Here is a 20746-nt window from a genome sequence, read left to right on the forward strand (position 1 = left end):
AGCAGTTGTTGGAAGATGTAAAGCCCATCTTGAACATCCGATGACCTGTATAGTGCACTCTATGTAGTATTTTGTATTGTATTAATTGCAGACTGGGATTTTTAATTAATTTAAAGGTTTTTAAGCAAATCTGAGACCAGAAGTTTTGGTCTAAGCTGACTGATAAATCTGCTTCCCACTTTGCAATAGGAAGGGATATTGATTCATCTAATTTAGAAAGTGTTCTGTATATTTTAGATAATAATTTGGGGGATTTAAGAGTAAGAAAATGTGCCGCACTTAGTGGTGTTTGTAATTCAACTTGACTGAGGTTAAATTTCTTTTTTACTATGGATTTAATTTGTTGATATTCTAAAAATCTTGTCTTGTTGATCCCATATTGTGCAACTAGTCTGTCAAATGGAATAAATTCTGTTCCCTCTAATATATGTTCTAAGTATTTAATTCCTTTACAACTCCATTCTGGGAAATTAATCATATTATTGTTTTGTAATATGTCAGGGTTATTCCAGATAGGTGTACGTTTGCATGGGATTAATGAAGACTCCGTTATTTTTAGAAACTCCCACCATGCTGTCAGAGAAAAGCTGATGTTGATACTTTTAAAGCATTCATGTCTTTTGATGTTTGAGCTAATAAATGGTAGGTCTGAAATCTCTAGATCCTTGCATAGTGCCTGTTCAACATCTAGCCAGGGCTCAACTAAGAAGGTATGTTTTAACCATTCTGAGATGAACTGAAGCCTGTTGGCTAAGAAGTATTGGTGAAAATTAGGCAGATCTAATCCTCCTCTATCCTTGGTTCTTTGTGGCGTTTTTAAGCTGATACGCGGGGGTTTATCTTTCCAAAGGAATTTGGAAATATATGAATCCAGAGATCTGAACCAATCTTGTGATGCAAAAAGTGAAGGGGAGAGTGGGCATCCCTGTCTTTTCAGCGGCAAGCGTTTCCACCTGCTGCTGGCTGAATTCCAGGGATTCTCTCAGAGATTTAAATTCCCGGTGTAAAATCTCCACCAGGGACAGCCTCGCATCGAAACTGGACAATCGCTTGTCGATTGACTCCAGGATGTCTGCGATGTCTTTGCCGGCAGGCAATGTTGTACCGGGGGAGTCTGCCGGGCGACATCTCTTCGATGACGGCGTCTCAATTTTGGCTGGGGAAGATGCACTCTGGGCCTTATTCATTACTAAATCTTGAAAACAGCGGTCGATGTAATCTTGGAGAGCGTCTAAACTCTCCCCGTTGTCCTCCAGGGTGTTAGAGATGATAAAACAGATGTTGTTAGTTATACGACAATTGATTAGTATATTTGGTAATACTGAAGCTTGAAAAACCTTTGTTAAACTCTATGCTACCATTTGCTTTTTCTCCGCCAAAATCTCCGGCGTCTGACATCACCTACAACATGGGTCGCTTACCTTGTCGCTTGCCTTGTGTCGCTTACCTTGTCCGTCACTTCCGTCACTTACCCTTGCCCCGTCCTCCTCCTCTATGTACGTTCTTTTAGAGCAGAGCTACAGATTAAAAATGCCCAAGGCGAAGCGGTCAAAAGTCTGGCTGTATTTCACAGCAAAAGATGCAAACTCAGCAGCCTGCAACAAGTGCTTTAAGGTGATACTGTGATACTGTCAAAGGAGGTAACACCTCGAATCCGATGAAACACCTGGCGACGCATAGCGTTTTTTTAAAAGCCGAGAAATGCGCCGTATTTGATAGCTTAATGCGAGACCTCACACCGAGCACATCTACTGTGGGTGTGGTGCCTCTTATCGGACCCGGAGTTAGCAACATCCCCCAAAAACCCGAAGAGTAGAGTCCTGGCCCCTAGCCCTGCCAGTGTAGCAGAAATGATGACGGATGATGATGCAGCAGCCGTTCTTCTCTGCGTGAGTAGCTTAATGTTGTTCGTGTGTAATTTACGTTGAGTAGGCTCACCACGTTATTACATTAATGCATGTAAGGTGAACTAGCAAACATCCTCATAGCTACATGCGGCTGTCTTCTTGTTTGATGGCAGATACTCCCTTCACCCTGGCCAAAAAGGCTAAAATGACCAAAGAAAAAGTGGAAAACAGTTAAACGTGAGAGGTTTTTGGACAAAGTTTGTGTTTTTCCATTGATTAAGCACTGCTTCCAGCCAAGAGTGATGCCATATATGCCCCATAGATGCAGAAAAAGCTAACATTGTTATCTTTTTACAAAAGAACAGCTGAACATGAGTGGTTTTAGGACCAAATTTGTGTTCTCCATTCTTTAAGCACCAGTTTGAGCACCGTTTAAGCACCAGCACCGTTTCAAAAGTACCGGTTTGGCACCGGTATCGGATAAAACCTAAACAATACCCATCCCTACTAAAGAGATAAGGAAATCTGCTGTGAGAGTCTCAGTTTCAGTCTATAATGTCCTGTAACATTTAGAATTTTCAAATAAATAAACAATCTCCTGCACATACCTTCAATATACCCACGTGTATCTTAATTTTCTAAAATTCAGTGATAAAATATTATTAAGGATATCACCTGGTAACACTTGATGGGCTGTTTTGGCGTGGTTGCTGGCCTGGTTGCTTGTGGATTATAGATACAGGGTGGCTTAGACCTCTTCGTGGCACGGTGAGGGGTCGGTTGGAGTTAGGTGAGTCTAGGGCAACTTCCTGCTGCCTCTGGTCCCCTGGCACTCCTGCCCTTGGCTGCGAGAGCTCCATCCGCGGCCTCCCTTTTCGCTAACCTGGGGTGGATGCACGGCTGTCATCAGGATATGGACTCAGATCTTCAGCTCTCTTGGGGGCCATGGACAGCCAGGGTCTCTTCTTTCCTTGTCAACCACTGGCTTGGGGGAGTAAAATTGTATTTGTTGTTGTGTCGTCTGAATGTGCTTTGTTACAAATGCGGAAACTGGAGACCCAGCATGTGTGTTCATCCTTTGCTCCCGCCTCCCCTAACCCCATTTTTTCTCCCTTTCTTTCTTCCCTTTTCTTTTTCAATTCCTCTGCTTTCTATTTCTCTGCTTTTCTATTCCCCCTCTTCGCCTACCTTTTGCCAATCTGACCTTCGCCCCCTGTCTGTGCCAGCATAATATCCAATCAGATAAAACTATGAATAATAACAAAGTCTGCTTGCTACAACTGCTGGACAGGACAGGTTTAAAAAAAATGCAACCCTGGTTATTTTTTCATTGGGAAATTTATTCTCATTGAGAGTAAAATTTGAAATCATATATAATGTAAAAATTTAAATTTAAAATGAATAAATATATTTATTTTCAAAAACATCTTTCAAAGGCAGCTGAAGAATTCACTAAATTTGAAAAAAACAAACAAACAAACTATATTTCCCCACCTTCTACATGCCCTGTCATCCCCTCCTGTGAAATGAAAATTATTTTTTGCAAATAAAAAGTGTAACTCGGTCTTCACTCCATCAAATATACTGAGCCAATTAGTTTTAAAACTTATTGTAAAGTGACCTCTAGTGGTCATATGACGTAGTGTCAGTTGTTTCAGAACCAAATACTCTTGTTATTTATTACAGAAAGCCAAGATAACAGCCTGATTATAAGACTTCTTCGGTGTTGTACTGTTTGGATTTTGTAAAGATTTATTTGCATTCAGTTTTTAATCCAGTGCTCACTTTTCCTTTTTTAAATCTCCGCATCAAAACATTTTTAATGTCTTTAGTCTTGAAACAGTATATGATTGGATTAACAGCAGCAGGTATGAGGCTGTACATCATTGTAATAATAATCCGAATAACAAGGTTAAAATTAAATCCTAAAACATTAGCAAGATAAACAAAGCATCTTGGCACATAGTAAAGGCAGGTAATAAAGAGCTGAGGGGCACAAGTGGACAGCACTTTGTGACGTCTCTCAGTTTGAGACATCCTCAGAACAGCTATGATGACAGAAAAATAGGATAAAATTATGAATGTTAAAGGAACCAGGAGAGTGACCATTGCATTAGCAAGTGCAACACTGTTCACATATGCCAGCCCATCACCACAACCCAGCCTTGTTATTGATATATGATCACAGTAACACTGCATGATAATATTCTGGTCACAGTAAGGTAAAGTTAAGGCATGAAGCACAATTCCCAGCAAACGTATAAATGTTAAAACCCAGCACATGGTGCAAGCAATAGCCACTGCTTTGTTTGTAAATAAAATGGGATATTTGAATGGAAACCATATGGCAACAAAACGATCCAAAGCCATCATCAGCAAGTTTAAAGACTGAATAGCTCCCAAAGAATGAACAAAATACATCTGTGTAAAACAAGCTCCAAAAGAAGTGATCATGTCATTCCACCAGTATCTGGCAATGATTTTTGGAAGAGTCACCACGCCAAAGCAGATGTCTGTCATTGCAAGGTTAGAAAAGATCACATATATTGGTTTGTGCAGAGTCCGCTCAAAAATGATAACAGCTATAGTGAAACCATTTCCAATTACAATAGCAAGGAAAACAACAAGAAGAAGAACAGACACTGGACCATAATATTCAGGAGGAAGTCCAGGAAATCCAATAATAATGAACTCTTTTATAGTGGTAATATTGGTGTATTTCATAATTATATATACAAAGAAATAATCATAAACCAAAGGTAAAATTAAACAAACCACATTTTAGTCCTATGACAAAAATGATACAAATGTTTGGATTAGATACTCTATTATAATAATGATTAATTCGCTCTATTCATATCAATACACCTCAGCTCTTTAGCTCTAACTATGCAAGAACATAACCCACTTTCCAAAACAGTGTTGATGGTTTTATATTGTAAATGTTTCCAACAGAGTCTGAACTAATGATGTGTGGGGTAAATAACACTCAGAGGAAACAACTCCCATGTGCACTCAAACTTTTGAAGTGACTCGTTGCTTCTACTGTATAATGAAATGATTTGTGATAGGTTTGTAGCTTTAGACTAGAACAGACGTAGCTACGTTAATCCTACCGTAAAACAATAAGACAAGGTACGACCTCTCTCGTGCTCCCAGAGTGCTCTCTAATGCACACAAAGTTTGCAGACTATCAAGGATCAAACCTCTACCAATCTACAACTAATTACAAAACTCTAAGCATATATAAGTAGATATTTCTAAGCATAAATGACAATCAACAATACAAAACCTAACAATTTGCACTGAAGATTGTCAGAGCTTCACTGTGCAAAACTAAAGAAAAAGTTTATTTAATCCAACAAATCACAGATAAAATCTTTCAAATTACATAGCTTGCTGTGCTGTTAAGCATGCTCTTGATGCCCGGCAGGCCCATGGCCTAAGGCCCAATTACCAGATGCTCCCTCTTGGGCACGTTATGCAGGCCTGGCTCCAGAGTGAGGCCCTGTTAACCCTATAACGGGCAGGGTGAGCTGGTCCCTCGCCCTTTTACTTATAGGGGTTTTCTGAATTGCTCTTTGTCTGGTCCCTCACCCAGGACTAATTTCCCATGGGAGATCCTACCAAGCAGCAAAAGCCCCCCCACAACACAGCCCCAGCAACCCCTGGGACACACAAACCCCTCAACCATGGTTATTGGGCCTTAGGCCATGGGCCTGCCGGGCACAATTCAAAAAAGGGACATGGGCCCACCCTCCTGTCTGCCCACCACCCATAGGAGGCGCTGTAGGAGTCTGGTGCATTGTGTGACAGGCAGTGGCCACCAGGAGGCCCTGGTGGACTGATCCCTAGCTACCGAGACAAGTAACTGGGACACTGAATGTCACTTTTCTGTTGGGGAAGGAGCCTGAGTTAGTGCGTGAGGTTGAGAGGTACCAGCTAGATATAGCTGAGCTCAGCTCAACGCATGTCAACGGGCTGGGGTGTATCTCTTAGCATGCCCTTGGCTTGCTGTCTGTACGTGGGGTTTTTTTGGTGGACAAGAGCATTTTCTCCCTGCGGAGAATGGGTTCTGACTGCCGTCTACGCTTATGTGCCAAACGACGGTTAAAGTACCCAGCCTTCTTGGATCTGAACCTGAAGGGTGTTCAGTTACTGGACTTTTGTGCAAACCACAGTTTGTCAATAACGAGAACCATGTTCAAACATAAGAGTTTACATAAGGGAACGGACTCCAGAAGACACTCAATTTTGGAAACGTATCATTAGATCTGTGGCTATATGTTCTGGACACTTGGGTGAAGAGAGGGGCTGAGCTGTCAACTGATCACCACTTGGGGGTTTGGTCCACCAAATGGTGGACACCAGAGGTGAAGGGAGCCATCAGGCTAAAGACGGAGTCCTATCGGGCTTGGTTAGCCAGTTGGACTTTGGAGGCAGCCGGTAGGTACCGACAGGCCAAGTGGAAAGCTGCCCGGGCAGTTGCTGAAGCAAAAACTCGGATGTGGGAGGAGTTTGGAGAGACGATGGAAAAAGACTTTTAGACTGCCTCAGAGATTCTGGCAAACCATCAGGCAACTCAGGAGGGGAAACCAGTGCTCTATCTGCACTGTGTATAGCAAGGATGGAGTAATGCTGGCTTCAGCTGAAAACATTTTGGGGCAGTGGTAGAAGTACTTCGAGCCTTTTGTGGAGAAAGCAAAGTCTGGGGGATGACTTGTCTAGCTTTGGGGGTGAAGTCACTTAGGCAGTTAAACAACTCTTTGGTGGCAGGGCCCCTGGGGTGGATGAGGTTTTCCCTGTTCCTGTAGTTCCTGGAGGCTCTGGATGTTGTAGGGCCGTCGTGGTTGGCATGCCTCTACAATGTTGCATGGAGATCAATTCAATTCAACTCAATTGTATTTATATAGCGCCATTGTTTTCTATTTGAGTCAATGATGTACTGGTGTCTTGGTTTATGATCGTTTGACGCTGTTATCCATCCGATCTTCAATGATGGCTCAAGATGTCTCATCCTCCTCCTCCTTTGGCACTTTCCATCCTCCGCCAGTGGCTGGATCCTCGGCCAGCGTCCTCAGCGATCCCCGCAGACCACGGAGAAGTAGAGGAAGAAGAGCAGGTATCCAGGTGAAGCTTAGGCTTTTCTGGTGGCGGGGTCTGACTGGAAAGCAATGTCGAGCATGCTTTATTACCTATCCTCAGAATAGCTCCATGGAGGGGAATTTGTTTTCCATGTCCCTGCTTGGATACGCAGAGCCTGGCTCTCCGAGACCGTGCTGCCTCAGGAGGATTCATCCAGACTCTTCTGCTGACTGGCTTTTCATCCCCTCATTGAGTAGAATCTACGAGCGTGAAGGTTCAAACCCCGAGTATTTGCGTCCTTTAACTTGAGCCTCTGCTAAAAATGATGCTTCCACCCCGCTGAACATGGCGCTTTTTAATGCCCGATCATTGACTAATAAATTGTTCGTTCTTAATGAGTTTATATCTTCTAAAAAACTGGACTTCTTATTTCTGACTGAGACCTGGCAGTGGGACTTGGACTATTCGTCCCTCATTGAACTGTGCCCAAACGGCTATTCCGTCATTAACCAGCCTCGGGGATCTGGTCGTGGAGGAGGTCTTGCTGTGGCATTTAATGGGCCATTTCTCCTGCCGCTCAGTGAAAGTTGGACACTTACTTTCATTTGAACTACAGCTGATTAAACTCGGAAGTAAGGATCCTTTTTATTGTGCTGTGGTGTATCGTCCACCTGGCCCAAATAGCTTGTTTTTATCAGAGGTCAGCGACTTCCTGTCCTCTACTATGAGGTTGTCCAGACTGCTTTTAGTTGGGGATTTTAGCATGCATGTTGATGATGACTCCGACCTCTTTGCCAGAGGTTTTATCAACATTATGGATACTTTTCATTTTACCCAGTATGTGTCAGGCCCCACACATAACAAAGGACACACACTGGACCTTGTTTTTACTTTGGGTTTGAATATTGATTCTATTTGTTCTGAGGACATTTTTTATCTCTGATCATCACTGTATTCTTTTTAACATGTCTTTTCACGAGCCTTTGTCTCCTGTCCACCGGACAATTATCTTGCGCATCATAAATTCCTCCACAGCGGAGAATTTCTCAGATGCTTTTAATTTAACTCTATCCCCACAAAACGGCGTTGATTTCTTAACAGATCTATTTAATCACCATTGTTTTTCGATCATAGATGAAATCTGTCCAGTTAAAATGAGACCAGTTTCTGTTTCCAAGTCCTTACCCTGGCTAAATGACAATATGTCACGATCCTGGGTCTTATGACCCAGTGTTTTGAGTTTTAGTTCATTTTGATGTTTTAGTTTATGTAAGCCCTTCAGGTTCCTAAGTTCATTTGTTATCATGCTTAAGTGTTTCTAGTTATTATTTCCCCCTCGTGCTTCCACCATGTTAAGTCTCCCCTGCTTTTCATGTATTTCATGTCTGTGGCTTATGTTGTCAAGTTCAGGTTGTCATGTCTATATCTCACTCTGTTTCCTGTTTTATTGTGAAGAGGTCTGGCGTTTCTGTGTTCATCGTGTTCAGTTTTACTCTCCCACTGTGACGTCATTATGTTCATGTGTGCCAGCTGTTTCCCCAGGTGTTGCCACTTCCCCTAATCACCTCCTGTGTATTTAAGTCCTCTGTTTTCAGTGTGTGATTGTCAGGTCGTCTGTTGTCCATGCCATGCTTCCAAGTTTCTTGTCTAGGTTTTTCTTATTGTTTGTTTAGATTCCCCAGTTTAGGTTTGTGTTAATTTTGCTTCAGTTTGCCTTGCCCTTTTGTTTGTACCTTTTCTACCAGCCATATTAAACGGCTCACCTTTTGTTAACATTCAAGTTTTGTTCCCTGTTCCTTGTAGTCTGCATTTTGGGTCCTTTTTTCAATTCATACAGTCTGCCCTCGCCAGACTGTGACACAATATCCGTTCCATAAAACGTGATTGTCATAAAGCTGAGCGCTTGTGGAAGAAAATTCATTTAAATGTTCATCTCCTGTACTTAAAGGATCTTTTAGCCTCTTTTAACAGTGCAATTAGAGATGCGAGGGCTGCTTATTTTTCTCATCTTGTCGCAAAGAGCAGAGGTAATCCTAAGGTGTTATTTCACACTATTTCTGATATTATTACTCCTGCTCCACCTGCTGCCATTATTACTTCTAATGAAGACTGTGAAACATTTCTTTCTTTCTTTCTAGAAAAAATTAGTAATGTAAGGAAAAAAATGTCCCCATCAGCATCTGCATTGTCAATTCCTACGCCAGCTCGGCCTGTCATTTTAGAAAGCTTTTTATCCCCCTCACTATCAGAGCTGGTAAAAATAGTTAATGCAACGAAAGCATCCTCCTGTTCACTCTAAATTTTACCTGTAACATTATTCAAAAATGTCTTCCACTCTATTGGTCCCTGTGTGCACACCATAGTTATCATCTCACTGGGGTCTGGTGAAGTCCCTGCTTATTTTAAAACTGCTGCTATACACCCCCTGTTAAAAAAAACCCACGCAGGACCCATTTCTCACTAGCAATTATAGACCAATCTCAAAAATACAGTTAATTGCTAAGATATTAGAGAAGGTTGTGGCTAAGCAGCTTACAGCAGTTTTAGACAAACATAATATATTTGACAAATTGCAGTCTGGCTTTCATAGAGCTCATTCTACTGAGACATCCCTTCTTAGAGTTTCCAGTGACATTCTGATGCAAAATGATGCAGGAAAATGTTCTGTATTCCTAATGTTGGACCTCACGTCAGCCTTTGACACCGTTGACCATTACATTTTGCTTGAAAGACAAAAGTACTGGGTTGGAGTATCTGGGTCTGCCTTAGAGCGGTTCTCCTCATATCTCTATGAATAGGGATGGGTATTGATAAGATTTTCACGATTCCAATTCCATTTTCGATTCTGTTAAACGATTCAATTCTTTATCGATTCTCTTATCGATTCTTTTTAAAAAAGGAGAACACTAAGGTCGATTAGCTTAGAACTTTGTGTATATCTTTTCTTTGAACAAGATAGAAATTTAGGAGTAACATGGCCTTACAAACCCAACAGTGAGATCTTAAGAGATCCAGCCTACAGCTCTTCAATGGGTTACAGGGCCCCCGGGAAAAAAATTGTAAATGTAAAATAATAAAAATAAATATTCATCTGTAGCAATAACAAAGTATAACATAAATTATTCTGTAGCAATTACACAAGAATATCCAGTAATGTCCCTGCCTACAATTAAACACATTCACTTACCGAAAATCGGGGGCATCTGCTGTGGCAAATGGGTGCAAGCCTTTTACCACAAACTTAGTCACTGCTCAGTGACACTCGTCTATCCTGGCCTGAAAGGAGACGCTACCGGTAGACTGCAGCGAGAACTGCCAGCATCTGAGCCAGCCAGACTCTGTCTCGCTCATCGTAGTCACTTAAATGCAGCGCACAGTAATGGTAGATTTTGTAATGAGGCAGATTGTGCTAACATAATATGCACTGTTAGTTGATTATTTACCTGCCGCATTAACAGGAGAGGACGTGCAAACGTTACCGCTGCTGCTGGGTTGAGATTCACAAGTCCGGAGCAGAATTAAAAACACGACATTCATTTAAGGTTATCACGCGTTTTGTGAGCAAATGCTTTTGCATATTCGTAGTGTTTCCTCCCTTAAATGAAATATCTACTTTGCAAGTATTGCAAGTTGCCCTGTTGTCATCCGTTCTCGTAAAGTATAATCAAACTTTTGAGCGTTTGAGCCGCCATGTTTCCTGCCAGGTAAATGACGCTCCGCAACGTGGTGACGTCATTAGGGGCAACTGGAATCAATAAGGGAATCGTTTGCAAAAATGGCAAACAATTCCAAGGAATTGAAACAGTGGGAACCGGTTCTCAACAAGAACCAGTTTTCGATACCCATCCCTATCTATGACTGATACTTTTCTGTGGCGGTCTCTAAGTTCAGATCATCTTCCACGTCCCTGTCCTATGGTGTGCCACAAGGTTCTGTGCTGGGGCCCTTTTGTTTTTAATATATCTACTTCCTCTCCAGCATACTTTGAGCCCCTTTGAGGACATTCGCTACCATTGTTACGCAGACAACATCCAGCTATATATTTCTTTTAAACCTGAAGATGTTTCTAAGATGCAGATTCTAAATGAGGGCTTAGAATCCATCAAAGGTTGGATGGCTGACAACTTCCTCCAACTTAATGAAGAAAAGACTGAAGTCCTTGTATGTGCTCCAGACAGACATGTACCTAACATAATGAATGCTCTTGGTCCTCTTTCAACATTTGTAAAATCATCTATCAGGAACCTAGGGGTAACCTTTGATTCTGCTCTTACCCTGGATGTTCACATCAAATCTCTGGTTCGGTCCTGCTTCTATCATTTAAGAAACATTTCTAAATTGAGCCCTTTAGTATCTCATACTGAACTGGAGATTGTTATTCATGCATTCATTTCACCACGATTGGACTACTGCCCTCCCCCTTTGTGAGTGTGGACGCTTCATCTCTTTGCTCTCCAAATGCTTTGCTTCTTTTATTGATTTTTACCGATTTTTATGCTGATTTTTTCCCTTTTTTCCATATGAGCTTACCTGCGATAGCTTCTGGACACTTATAGATCATTAGGACTAAAGTGTTCTTAACAGAAACAGCAACATTTTTATAGTTACCTTATCCTCAGCGCTCCGTGTGTCTGTGGCCTAGACACAGCTGAAGCCTGATTACAGCGTCTGGGCACCGAGCAGCCTCGATAGCCTAGAAAGGTGCTAACCGCTAGGCTAACTAGCAACAAGATGCCTTCCCTCTCCACAGATGACTACCACAGCCTCCTGCAGAAGATTGCAGCACTGGAGACAAAAATTCATCGCTTAGAAGTAAACGTGGAGGTAAATGGACTGTGTGGAAATGAAACAACCTTGCCTTTGACTCAAAACAATGGCGATGAGCAAGCTAGCACACAGCTAAGGAGCACAGATAACATGACCAAGAAAGTAGACTTTGTGCACTATTATAAATCCTCAAGCGATAATCCCCCCTTGGACTGTCTTGGTGCAAAACCAAGACATAAATCATGTCTCCTGGAAGGGGGAGGACGTACCACAGGCAGGGCACAGCGAGCTGAAATCTCTGAAACCGACTGGCCTTCACTTCCTACGAGACAGAGAAGCTCTTCTACCCCTGTATACGAGAGGAAACAGGACTGGACAACCGTGAATAGGAAGGTTAACAACAAACCTTCAAAACAACTGAATGTGAAACTGCAGAACAGATTTGCTCCACTATCAAAGGACCCTGGATCTATATCGGACAACCATCCATCTAAAAGTAGCGAAGTAAGGCCTGAAAATCCACGGGGAAAGCTAAAGGCTAGGCCTGAAACGCTGATTGTGGGTGACTCTGCCGTAAAGGATGTACAAAGCATGTGCGGTAAGAACACTAAAGTCCTCTGCTTTCCTAACGATATGGTCAACATCCTGAAGGAGAGAATTCTTCAAATTGCAGATGAATATCCAACTGTGACAAACATTGTCCTGCATACAGGGTCAAACGATGTGTCCAAACAACAATCGGAGGTTCTGAAACGGGACTTTATTGGATTATTAAACACTGTAAACTCTCTGAATGCAGCTGTATTCATCAGTGGGCCTGTACCGCCGGTCAGAGGAGGAGACGAGAGATTCAGCAGGCTGTTTACACTGAATAAATGGCTTATATCAGCATGTGCTGACCACTCAGTGCATTTTATCAACAACTTTAATATTTTTTGGGAACGCAGGCATCTGTTTAAAGCAAATGGATTTAATTTTAACAAGTCAGGGGTGAAACTGTTCACCTCCAACTTGTTTTATTCCATATGTCATCCATCTGTGCTTGGAGCCAAGGCTGAGATAAACGAGGAGTTATCTCATAAAGAGGAACAAACAGTACTCCAAGAACAGACAAAGCCCAGCAGAAACCTTGAGGAGGAGCTCCATCTGCCCCCACCCGGGAAGAGCCTCAGAAAGGAGAGACATCTGAGGCAAGAAGAGGCAAGAAGAGGGGTCCCTATTTGCCTCCAACTCTCTCAACAACACCAACGACCAGGACCAGGATCTTCCCCAGTCCCCCAAACCCCTGACAGGCCATCACCCCCATCACCCTCCTCTCACTCCCTTTCTCCCTCCTCCCCACACCTGAAATTCACTGAAGAGATGATGGAGCGGGTCAATGCTGGGCTCAGATCTACCCCCCGGCCCAATCCCTCTTTGTCCCCCATAAACCCCCCACCAAAGCAGCCAAAGGTTCGCCACCGAGCCCCACCCTCAACAGAGCAATCGAAGTCACATTGCCCAGCCTCGCCCCCCTTAGTTCCTCCTTACCACCTTCATGCTCTGTCTCCGAAGTCTGATGTGTGATGTGTGGAGGGTCCGGGCTGCGAGGATTATGGCAGTGGTGACTTTTCCCAGGAGAAGCTGGGACCCTGTTTACTAGAAGGTTTTAAAATTTCTGTACTTTTAGGTGACAGAAGGAGACATGTGGCCTGGTCAAAACACAGAGAGCTGCACTCTAAAAGATCTTTAAATATAGTAAACATACCTTGTGTGCCACAGACTGCTCCCAAACACGAGGGGACAAGTAATGCCTCTAAAACACTTAAGTTGGCTTTATTAAACGTTAGATCTTTAGCTGGGAAAACATTTTTAATTAATGATTTAATCACTGAGCACAGCCTTGATTTTATGTTTTTAACTGAAACTTGGTTGGACCAAAATAACAGTGGAGCTGTTCTCATCGAGACGACCCCTCCTAACTACAGTTTTATCAGTGAGGCCAGGGTGAGCAGGAGAGGAGGAGGGGTTGCTGTCTTATTTAATGAATCATTTCAATGTAAGCAGCTATCTCCTGGAAGTTTTCAGTCTTTTGAATATGTGGCTTTACAGCTGAAGGCCCCATCCAAAGTTGTGTTTCTTAATGTTTACAGGCCTCCCAAATACTGCACAGACTTTTTTAATGACCTCAGTGAACTGCTGTCTGTGATCTGTGTTGATTTCGACTGTGTAATTATTGTTGGGGATTTTAACATCCATGTGGACAACCCTCAGGACAAAGGGACTAAAGACCTGAGTAACACTCTGGGCAACTTTGGGCTGACTCAGCATGTAACAGAGGCCACACATAATAGAGGACACACTCTCGACCTACTGATCTCCAAAAGCCTGAGCATTTCAAACATTACTGTGTCTGATGTGGGCTTATCTGATCATTACTGTGTTTTCTTTGAAAGTAAAATCTCAGCCCACACAAATATATCAACAGCAGTGATCACAAAACGGTGTATAACTGAAAACAGTAGTGAGATCTTTAACCAGGTCTTCCCATTAACACCTGACCTGTCCAAAGGTTCAGTCAATGAGCTCGTCAATAGCTTTAATGCAAAAATGTTAAATGTAATGGATACTATTGCCCCCATTAAGGTGAAGGTTATCTCTGGAAGGAAAAAGTCTCCATGGAGAAACTCCACACTAGTGAAAAATGAAAAAAGAGAGTGTAGGAAAGCTGAGCGCAGATGGAGAAAAACAAACCTCCAGGTTCATTATGACATCTATAAAGAAAAACTTCACAATTATAATTTACAACTGAGGAATGCAAGAAGGTCCTACTTCTCTGACATCATCACTAAAAACAGCCATAATGCTCGGGTCTTATTTTCTACAGTTGACAGGCTAACAAACCCTCCTGTGCCAGTGGCAGCTGAACTTCATTCAACCATGGCCTGCAATGACTTTGCCAAATTCTTCACAGACAAAATCCAAAAGATTAGACAAGCAGTTGGTACATCAACAGCAGATCCAGGATATGTACTGTGTCCACCGAAAAACAGTTTAAACACCATCAAACAGTTTCACCCGATTAACAGCAAAGACCTGGAGGACATCTTAGGTCAACTGAACTCCTCCTCTTGCTGTTTAGATGTCCTGCCAACAAGTTTTTTCAAAAAGGTCTCAAAGACTTTAGAGTCAGACCTGTTACTGATCGTCAACCTTTCTTTAATGTCAGGTGTGTTTCCAGAACCACTAAAAACTGCTGTAATCAAACCTATACTGAAAAAGGACAATCTTGACAAGACACAAATGAAAAACTACAGGCCGATCTCAAATCTCCCATTTTTAAGTAAGATCATTGAAAAAGCAGTTTCTCAACAGCTCAGTTACTTCTTAAAACAGAATAACTGCTACGATGCCTTCCAGTCAGGTTTTAGACAGAACCACAGCACTGAAACCGCTCTGACAAAAGTGTTTAATGACATATGTCTGAACACAGACAGTGGAAAAATGTCAGTCCTAGTTTTACTGGATCTCAGTGCAGCATTTGATACAGTTGACCACAACATATTACTCAAACGACTGGAGAACTGGGCAGGTCTTTCAGGAGCTGTACTAAACTGGTTCAAAACATACTTAGAAAACAGGAAATACTTTGTATCAATAGGTAACTTCACATCCGAGCAGACAAGTATCACATGTGGAGTTCCCCAAGGTTCCATCTTGGGACCCCCTCTGTTTAACATTTACATGCTCCCACTGGCACAGATTATAAAGAACAACAAAATAAACTACCACAGCTATGCAGATGACACACAAATATATATATCACAATGTCACCAGGAGACCGAGGCCCTGTACAGGCTCTTGGTAAATGCATTGAGGAAATTAATGACTGGTTGTGCCACAATTTTCTCCAACTAAACAAAAACAAAACTGAAGTAATAGTCTTTGGCGCCAAAGAAAAACGATTACAGGTCACCAGAGAACTTCAATCTATACATCTAAAAACCACAAACCAGGCGAGAAATTTGGGTGTAGTGATGGATGCAGACCTAAACTTAGAAAAACACATTAAGACAATAACAAAATCAGCTTACTATCACCTCAAGAATATTTCAAGGATAAAAGATCTGATGTCTCAACAGGACCTGGAAAAACTAGTCCATGCATTCATTTTTAGTAGGCTTGATTACTGTAACAGCATCTTTACAGGTCTACCTAAAAAATCAGTCAGACAACTACAGCTCATTCAGAACTCTGCTGCTCGAGTCCTCACTAAGACCAAAAAAGTGGACCACATCAGTCCAGCTCTGAGGTCTTTACACTGGCTGCCTGTCCGTCAGAGGATAGACTTTAAAGTTCTGATGCTGGCCTATAAAGCTCTGAATGGTTTAGGACCAAAATACATCAGTGACCTCCTGACCCAGTATGAACCTTCCAGATCCCTCAGGTCATCTGGATCCGGTCTTTTATCAGTTCCCAGAGTCAGAACCAGACACGGAGAAGCTGCATTCAGCTTTTATGCTCCTTATATCTGGAACAAACTCCCAGAAAGCCTCAGATCAGCTGAAACACTCAGTTTATTTAAATCCAGGTTGAAGACTCACCTATTCTCAGCTGCATTTGAATAAAGCACCAAATCCACACTTTTAAGCTTAAATTTCAAAACTTACACTAACTACTGATCTTATCTATTTCTGATTTTATCTGTTTTGATTTTATATACTGTTTTGTTTGTTTGTTAAGCTTAAATTTCAAAACTTACATTAACTACTGATTTTATCTACTGTTCTGATTTTATCTGTTTTGATTTTATATACTGTTTTGTTTGTTTGTTTGTTTGTTTGTTTGTTTGTTTGTTTGTTTGTTTGTTTGTTTGTTAAGTGGGTTCAGAGCTCTGGGTAGCTCCCCAACTGGGTCTAGACTGGGTCTAGAGAGTATTTTAAATTCAGGGAATTTAAAATAGAAAGTAGCTCGTCCACAGAAGGACTGGTAGCTCCCCTTACGATAAGGGTTCAGATCGCGCGAACAGGTGTGGGATTAGAGCTCTGGGTAGCTCCCCATCTGGGTCTAGACTGGGTCTAGAGAGTATTTTAAATTCAGGGAATTTAAAATAGAAAGTAGCTCGTCCACAGAAGGACTGGTAGCTCCCCTTACGATAAGGGTTCAGATCGCGCGAACAGGTGTGAAATGTGTGTGTTTAGTTAGTTTGTTTGTTTGCTTGTTTTAATCAATCTTAAATCATGCTTTTTATTTGCTTTTGTTTCTAATGTCTCTGTAAAGCACTTTGAATCACCTTGTTGTTGAATTGTGCTATACAAATAAATTTGCCTTGCCTTGCCTTGCCTTACTGTAATTCACTGTTTACACGTATAACAAAAACTCCCTGGAGTGTCTGCAGATTGTCCAAAATGCTGCAGCAAGGCTTCTGACAAAAACATCTAAGTACTCTCATGTAACATCATTGCTTATACAGCTGCACTGGCTCCCTGTTGAATTCAGAGTCCATTTTAAGATACTGGTTCTGACATTTAAAGCTCTTCAAGGACAAGCACCAGCCTACATCATTGAACTTTTACAGCCCTATGTCCCTAGTAGGTCCCTGAGGTCTTGTGATCAGGGCCTACTTGTTATTCAGCATACAAGGCTGAAAACCAAGGGAGACAGAGCTTTTGCCACTGTGGCCGCCAGACTGTGGAACTCTCTTCCTCAGAACTTAAGATCTGCGGACTCAGTGATCACTTTTAAAAAACAACTAAAAACACATCTTTTTAGAATTGCATTTTGTTAACTTTTGTCTGTTTTTGTTTTATACCTTGTGAAGCACTTTGTGATTTTTTATGTAGAAATGTGCCATATAAATAAGATTTTACTTACTTACTTACATACAAAGAAAAACCCAACAATCAAATGAGCCCCTATGAGCAAGCATACCACTGACAGTGGGAAGAAAAAACTCCCTTTAAACAGGAAGAAACCTCTGGCAAAACTAGGGTCATCTTCAGTGATGTATCCTGGGGTCATCAGGTGTTTTGGGTCTCACAACATCATACACCCTCGCCCAGGCGACCCAGAGATGCCCAGAGATTAATAACAAGTACGATCTAATGCAGAGCGGTCTATTAACATATAGTGAGTGAGAAAGGTGAGTGAAAAGGAAAAACTCAATGCATCATGGGAATCCCCCAGCAGCCTATGCCTATTGCAGCATAACTAAGGGAGGGTTCAGGGTCACCTGGTCCAGCCCTAACTATATGATTTAGCAAAAAAGGAAAGTTTTAAGCCTAATCTTAAAAGTAGAAATACTGTCTGTCTCTCAAATCCAAACTGGAAGCTGGTTCAATAGAAGAGGGGCCTGAAAACTGAAGGCTCTCCCTCCCATTCTACTTTTAAATACTCTAGGAACAACAAGTAAGCCTGCAGTGCGAGAGCGAAGTGATCTAATGGGGTGATATGGTACTAGCCCCTATACTCTTGCTGCAGCATTTTGGATTAATTGAAGGCTTTTCAGGTAGTTTTTAGGACTTCCTGGTAACAATGAATTACAGTAGTCCAGCCTAGAAGTAATAAATGCATGAACTAGTTTTTCAGCATCACTCTGAGACAGGATGTTTTAAATTTTTGGGCCATTCAATCCTTAAACAACCGTTGCAAGAGCTTGTTCTACATAGCCAGCAAAAAGTCGTACTCGTTTCCAGTGGGTGTTAGAGTCTGCCAGGGTTGCTCTTTGTCATCGATTCTGTTCAGAATTTTTATGGACAAAATTTCTAGGTATAACTGAGTGGATTAAGGATTCCACTTGAGTGGTGTCAGAATCTTACCTCTGCTTTCGCAGATGATGTGGTTCTGTTGGCTTCATCAGGTGATGGCCTCCAGCTTGCACTGAAATGGTTCGCAGCCAAATGTGAAACAGTGGAAATGAGAATCAGCACCTGCAAATCTGAGGCCATGGTCCTCAGCCGGAAAAGCTTGAAGTGCCCACTCTGGGTCAGAGACAAGTTCCTGTCCCAAGTGGAGGAGTTTAAGTGTCTCTGGGTCTCGTTCAGAAGTGCTGGGAGAAAGGAGCAGGAGATCAAAAAGCGGATTGGTGGTGCAGCTGCACTGATGCAGTGATGAAGATGATGTACTGGTCCGTTGTAGTGAAGAGAGAGTCGAGTGTAAAAATCGAAGCTCTCAATGTCCTAGTCGATCCACGCCTCTACCCTCACCTATGGTTGCAAGCTGTGGGTAGTGACAGAAAGAACGAGACCGTGGATACAAGCGGCAGAAATTAGCTTCCTTCGGAGGGTGGCTGGCTTCTCCCTTAGAAATAGGGTGAGGAGTTCAGTCATTTGGGAGGGGCTCAGAGTAGAGCTGCTACTCTTCCACATTGACAGGAACAAGTTGAGGTGGTTTGGCATTTCACAAGGATGCCTCCTGGGCACCTCCTGGGTGAGGTGTTCTGGGCATTTCCCACCGGGGGGAGGCCCTGGGGCAGACCCAGGACATACTGGAGAGATTATATCTCTCGGCTGGCCTGGGAACACCCTTGTGTTCCCCCTGACAAGCCGGATGAAGTGGTCGGGGAGAGGGAGGTCTGGACTTCTCTGCTTAGGCTCCTGCTCCCTCAAACCGGCCAAGGATAAGCAGAAGTGGATGGATGGATAGATAGTTCAAGCCAATATATATCTGAATTGCCCACTAATTGCAATCTAGTCAGATTTTTCAGTTCATCAGCTGCACATCTTATAACTATTTCCAGAATTAGATCAAAGTGTGCTAATGATGCTTTCAGTTATTGTGGTCCCATTCCTTGAAACAAGAGGCCCCTACATGGATTCAAAAACAGACTCAAAATCTTTTTATTCACACAGGCTTATACTTTGTAGGTGTTGTTGTTTTGTTTTGTTTCATTTCGCAGTTTTTCTAGCTTCAAGGCATCGTAAAACTACATGTTTTCTATGTTTTTGTCTTCTGTGAAAAGCACATAGAGTTAACATGTTATGAAATGTGTCAAAGTTTGAGAATGAGTATGGACAATTTTTGTTATCCCAGACAAGAATGATAAATATATGATGTTTGATTAGTTTCAGTTTGGAACTTAAGGCAACAAGAGACCTACCTTTCAAACCATTTTCAAAAGAACTACAATGGTGTGAAAAAGTCTTTATTTTTTTGTTTGTCACGCTTAAATGTTTCAGATCATCAAACAAATTTAAATATTAAACAAAAACAAAGGTAAACATAAAAAACATAAAATGAAGTTTCTAAATGAAGGTATTTATCAATAAGGCAAAAAAATAAAATATTAACCACATGACCCTGTGTGAAAAAGTGATTACACCTACTAACTGGTTGGGAAACCCTTAGCAGCAACAACTGCAATCAAACATTTGCGATAACTGGTTATGAGTCTTTTACAGCACTGTAGAAGAATTTTGGCCTACTCATCTGCGCAGATTTCTAGAGGGTTAGAGAGGGTTTTCAAGCATAAAACATTGTCATGCCACACAATCTCAATAGAATTCAGGTCAGGATGTTTTCCCCCCTGATAATAAACGCCTTGGTTTAGAAACTGCATTTTGTGTTAACTTGTGTTTTCTTTGTCTAATATTTAAAGGTTTTGGTGAGATGAAGAATTTAAGTGTGACAAACCTTTAAAAATGAACGATCATCATATTACTCATATAAGGATTAATGCAGTTTAAGTGCGGAGAAGCGAAAAATTCAGTTTTAAAAAGATGCAAAAAAATTGATATCAGAAGAAGACTTGATAAAGTTATCACATTAAGACATGTCAGCAGTTAATGTTTCTCTGTTTCATTCTGTAAGTTAATTTGAGTATCAAAAACCTTTCTAAAAATATTATTAAACTAAACATTTGACATAAAAACACATTTTAAAATGATATATATTAATAAAGACCCAAATATTTCATTTGACAACTTACATATAATGCAATGAATGCAATTGCAATTAATAACTTATGAGCATCGTTATCAGTTGTTAGTATTCCTAAATAAAATTCTTAAATAAAATAAAATAATACAAAAAACATATTTGTTTTGTTGAAGCAGGAAAATATTAACAAT

General features: G+C 41.6%; 1 protein-coding gene across 1 annotated transcript; it reads right to left on the reverse strand.

Moving 5' to 3' along the window:
• Positions 1-3599: 3599 nt before the first annotated feature.
• On the reverse strand, positions 3600-4571 carry LOC309687109 (olfactory receptor 1500-like; the record flags this gene model as incomplete). Its single annotated transcript, XM_082501829.1, has 1 exon — positions 3600-4571. The coding sequence occupies one exon, from the start codon at positions 4569-4571 to the stop codon at positions 3600-3602; it is 972 nt and encodes a 323-aa protein (XP_082357955.1).
• Between the last annotated feature and the right edge of the window lie 16175 nt (positions 4572-20746).

Source organism: Aulonocara stuartgranti (assembly GCF_965226115.1).
Source record: "Aulonocara stuartgranti genome assembly, chromosome: 14".
Classification (NCBI taxonomy): Eukaryota; Metazoa; Chordata; class Actinopteri; order Cichliformes; family Cichlidae; genus Aulonocara; species Aulonocara stuartgranti.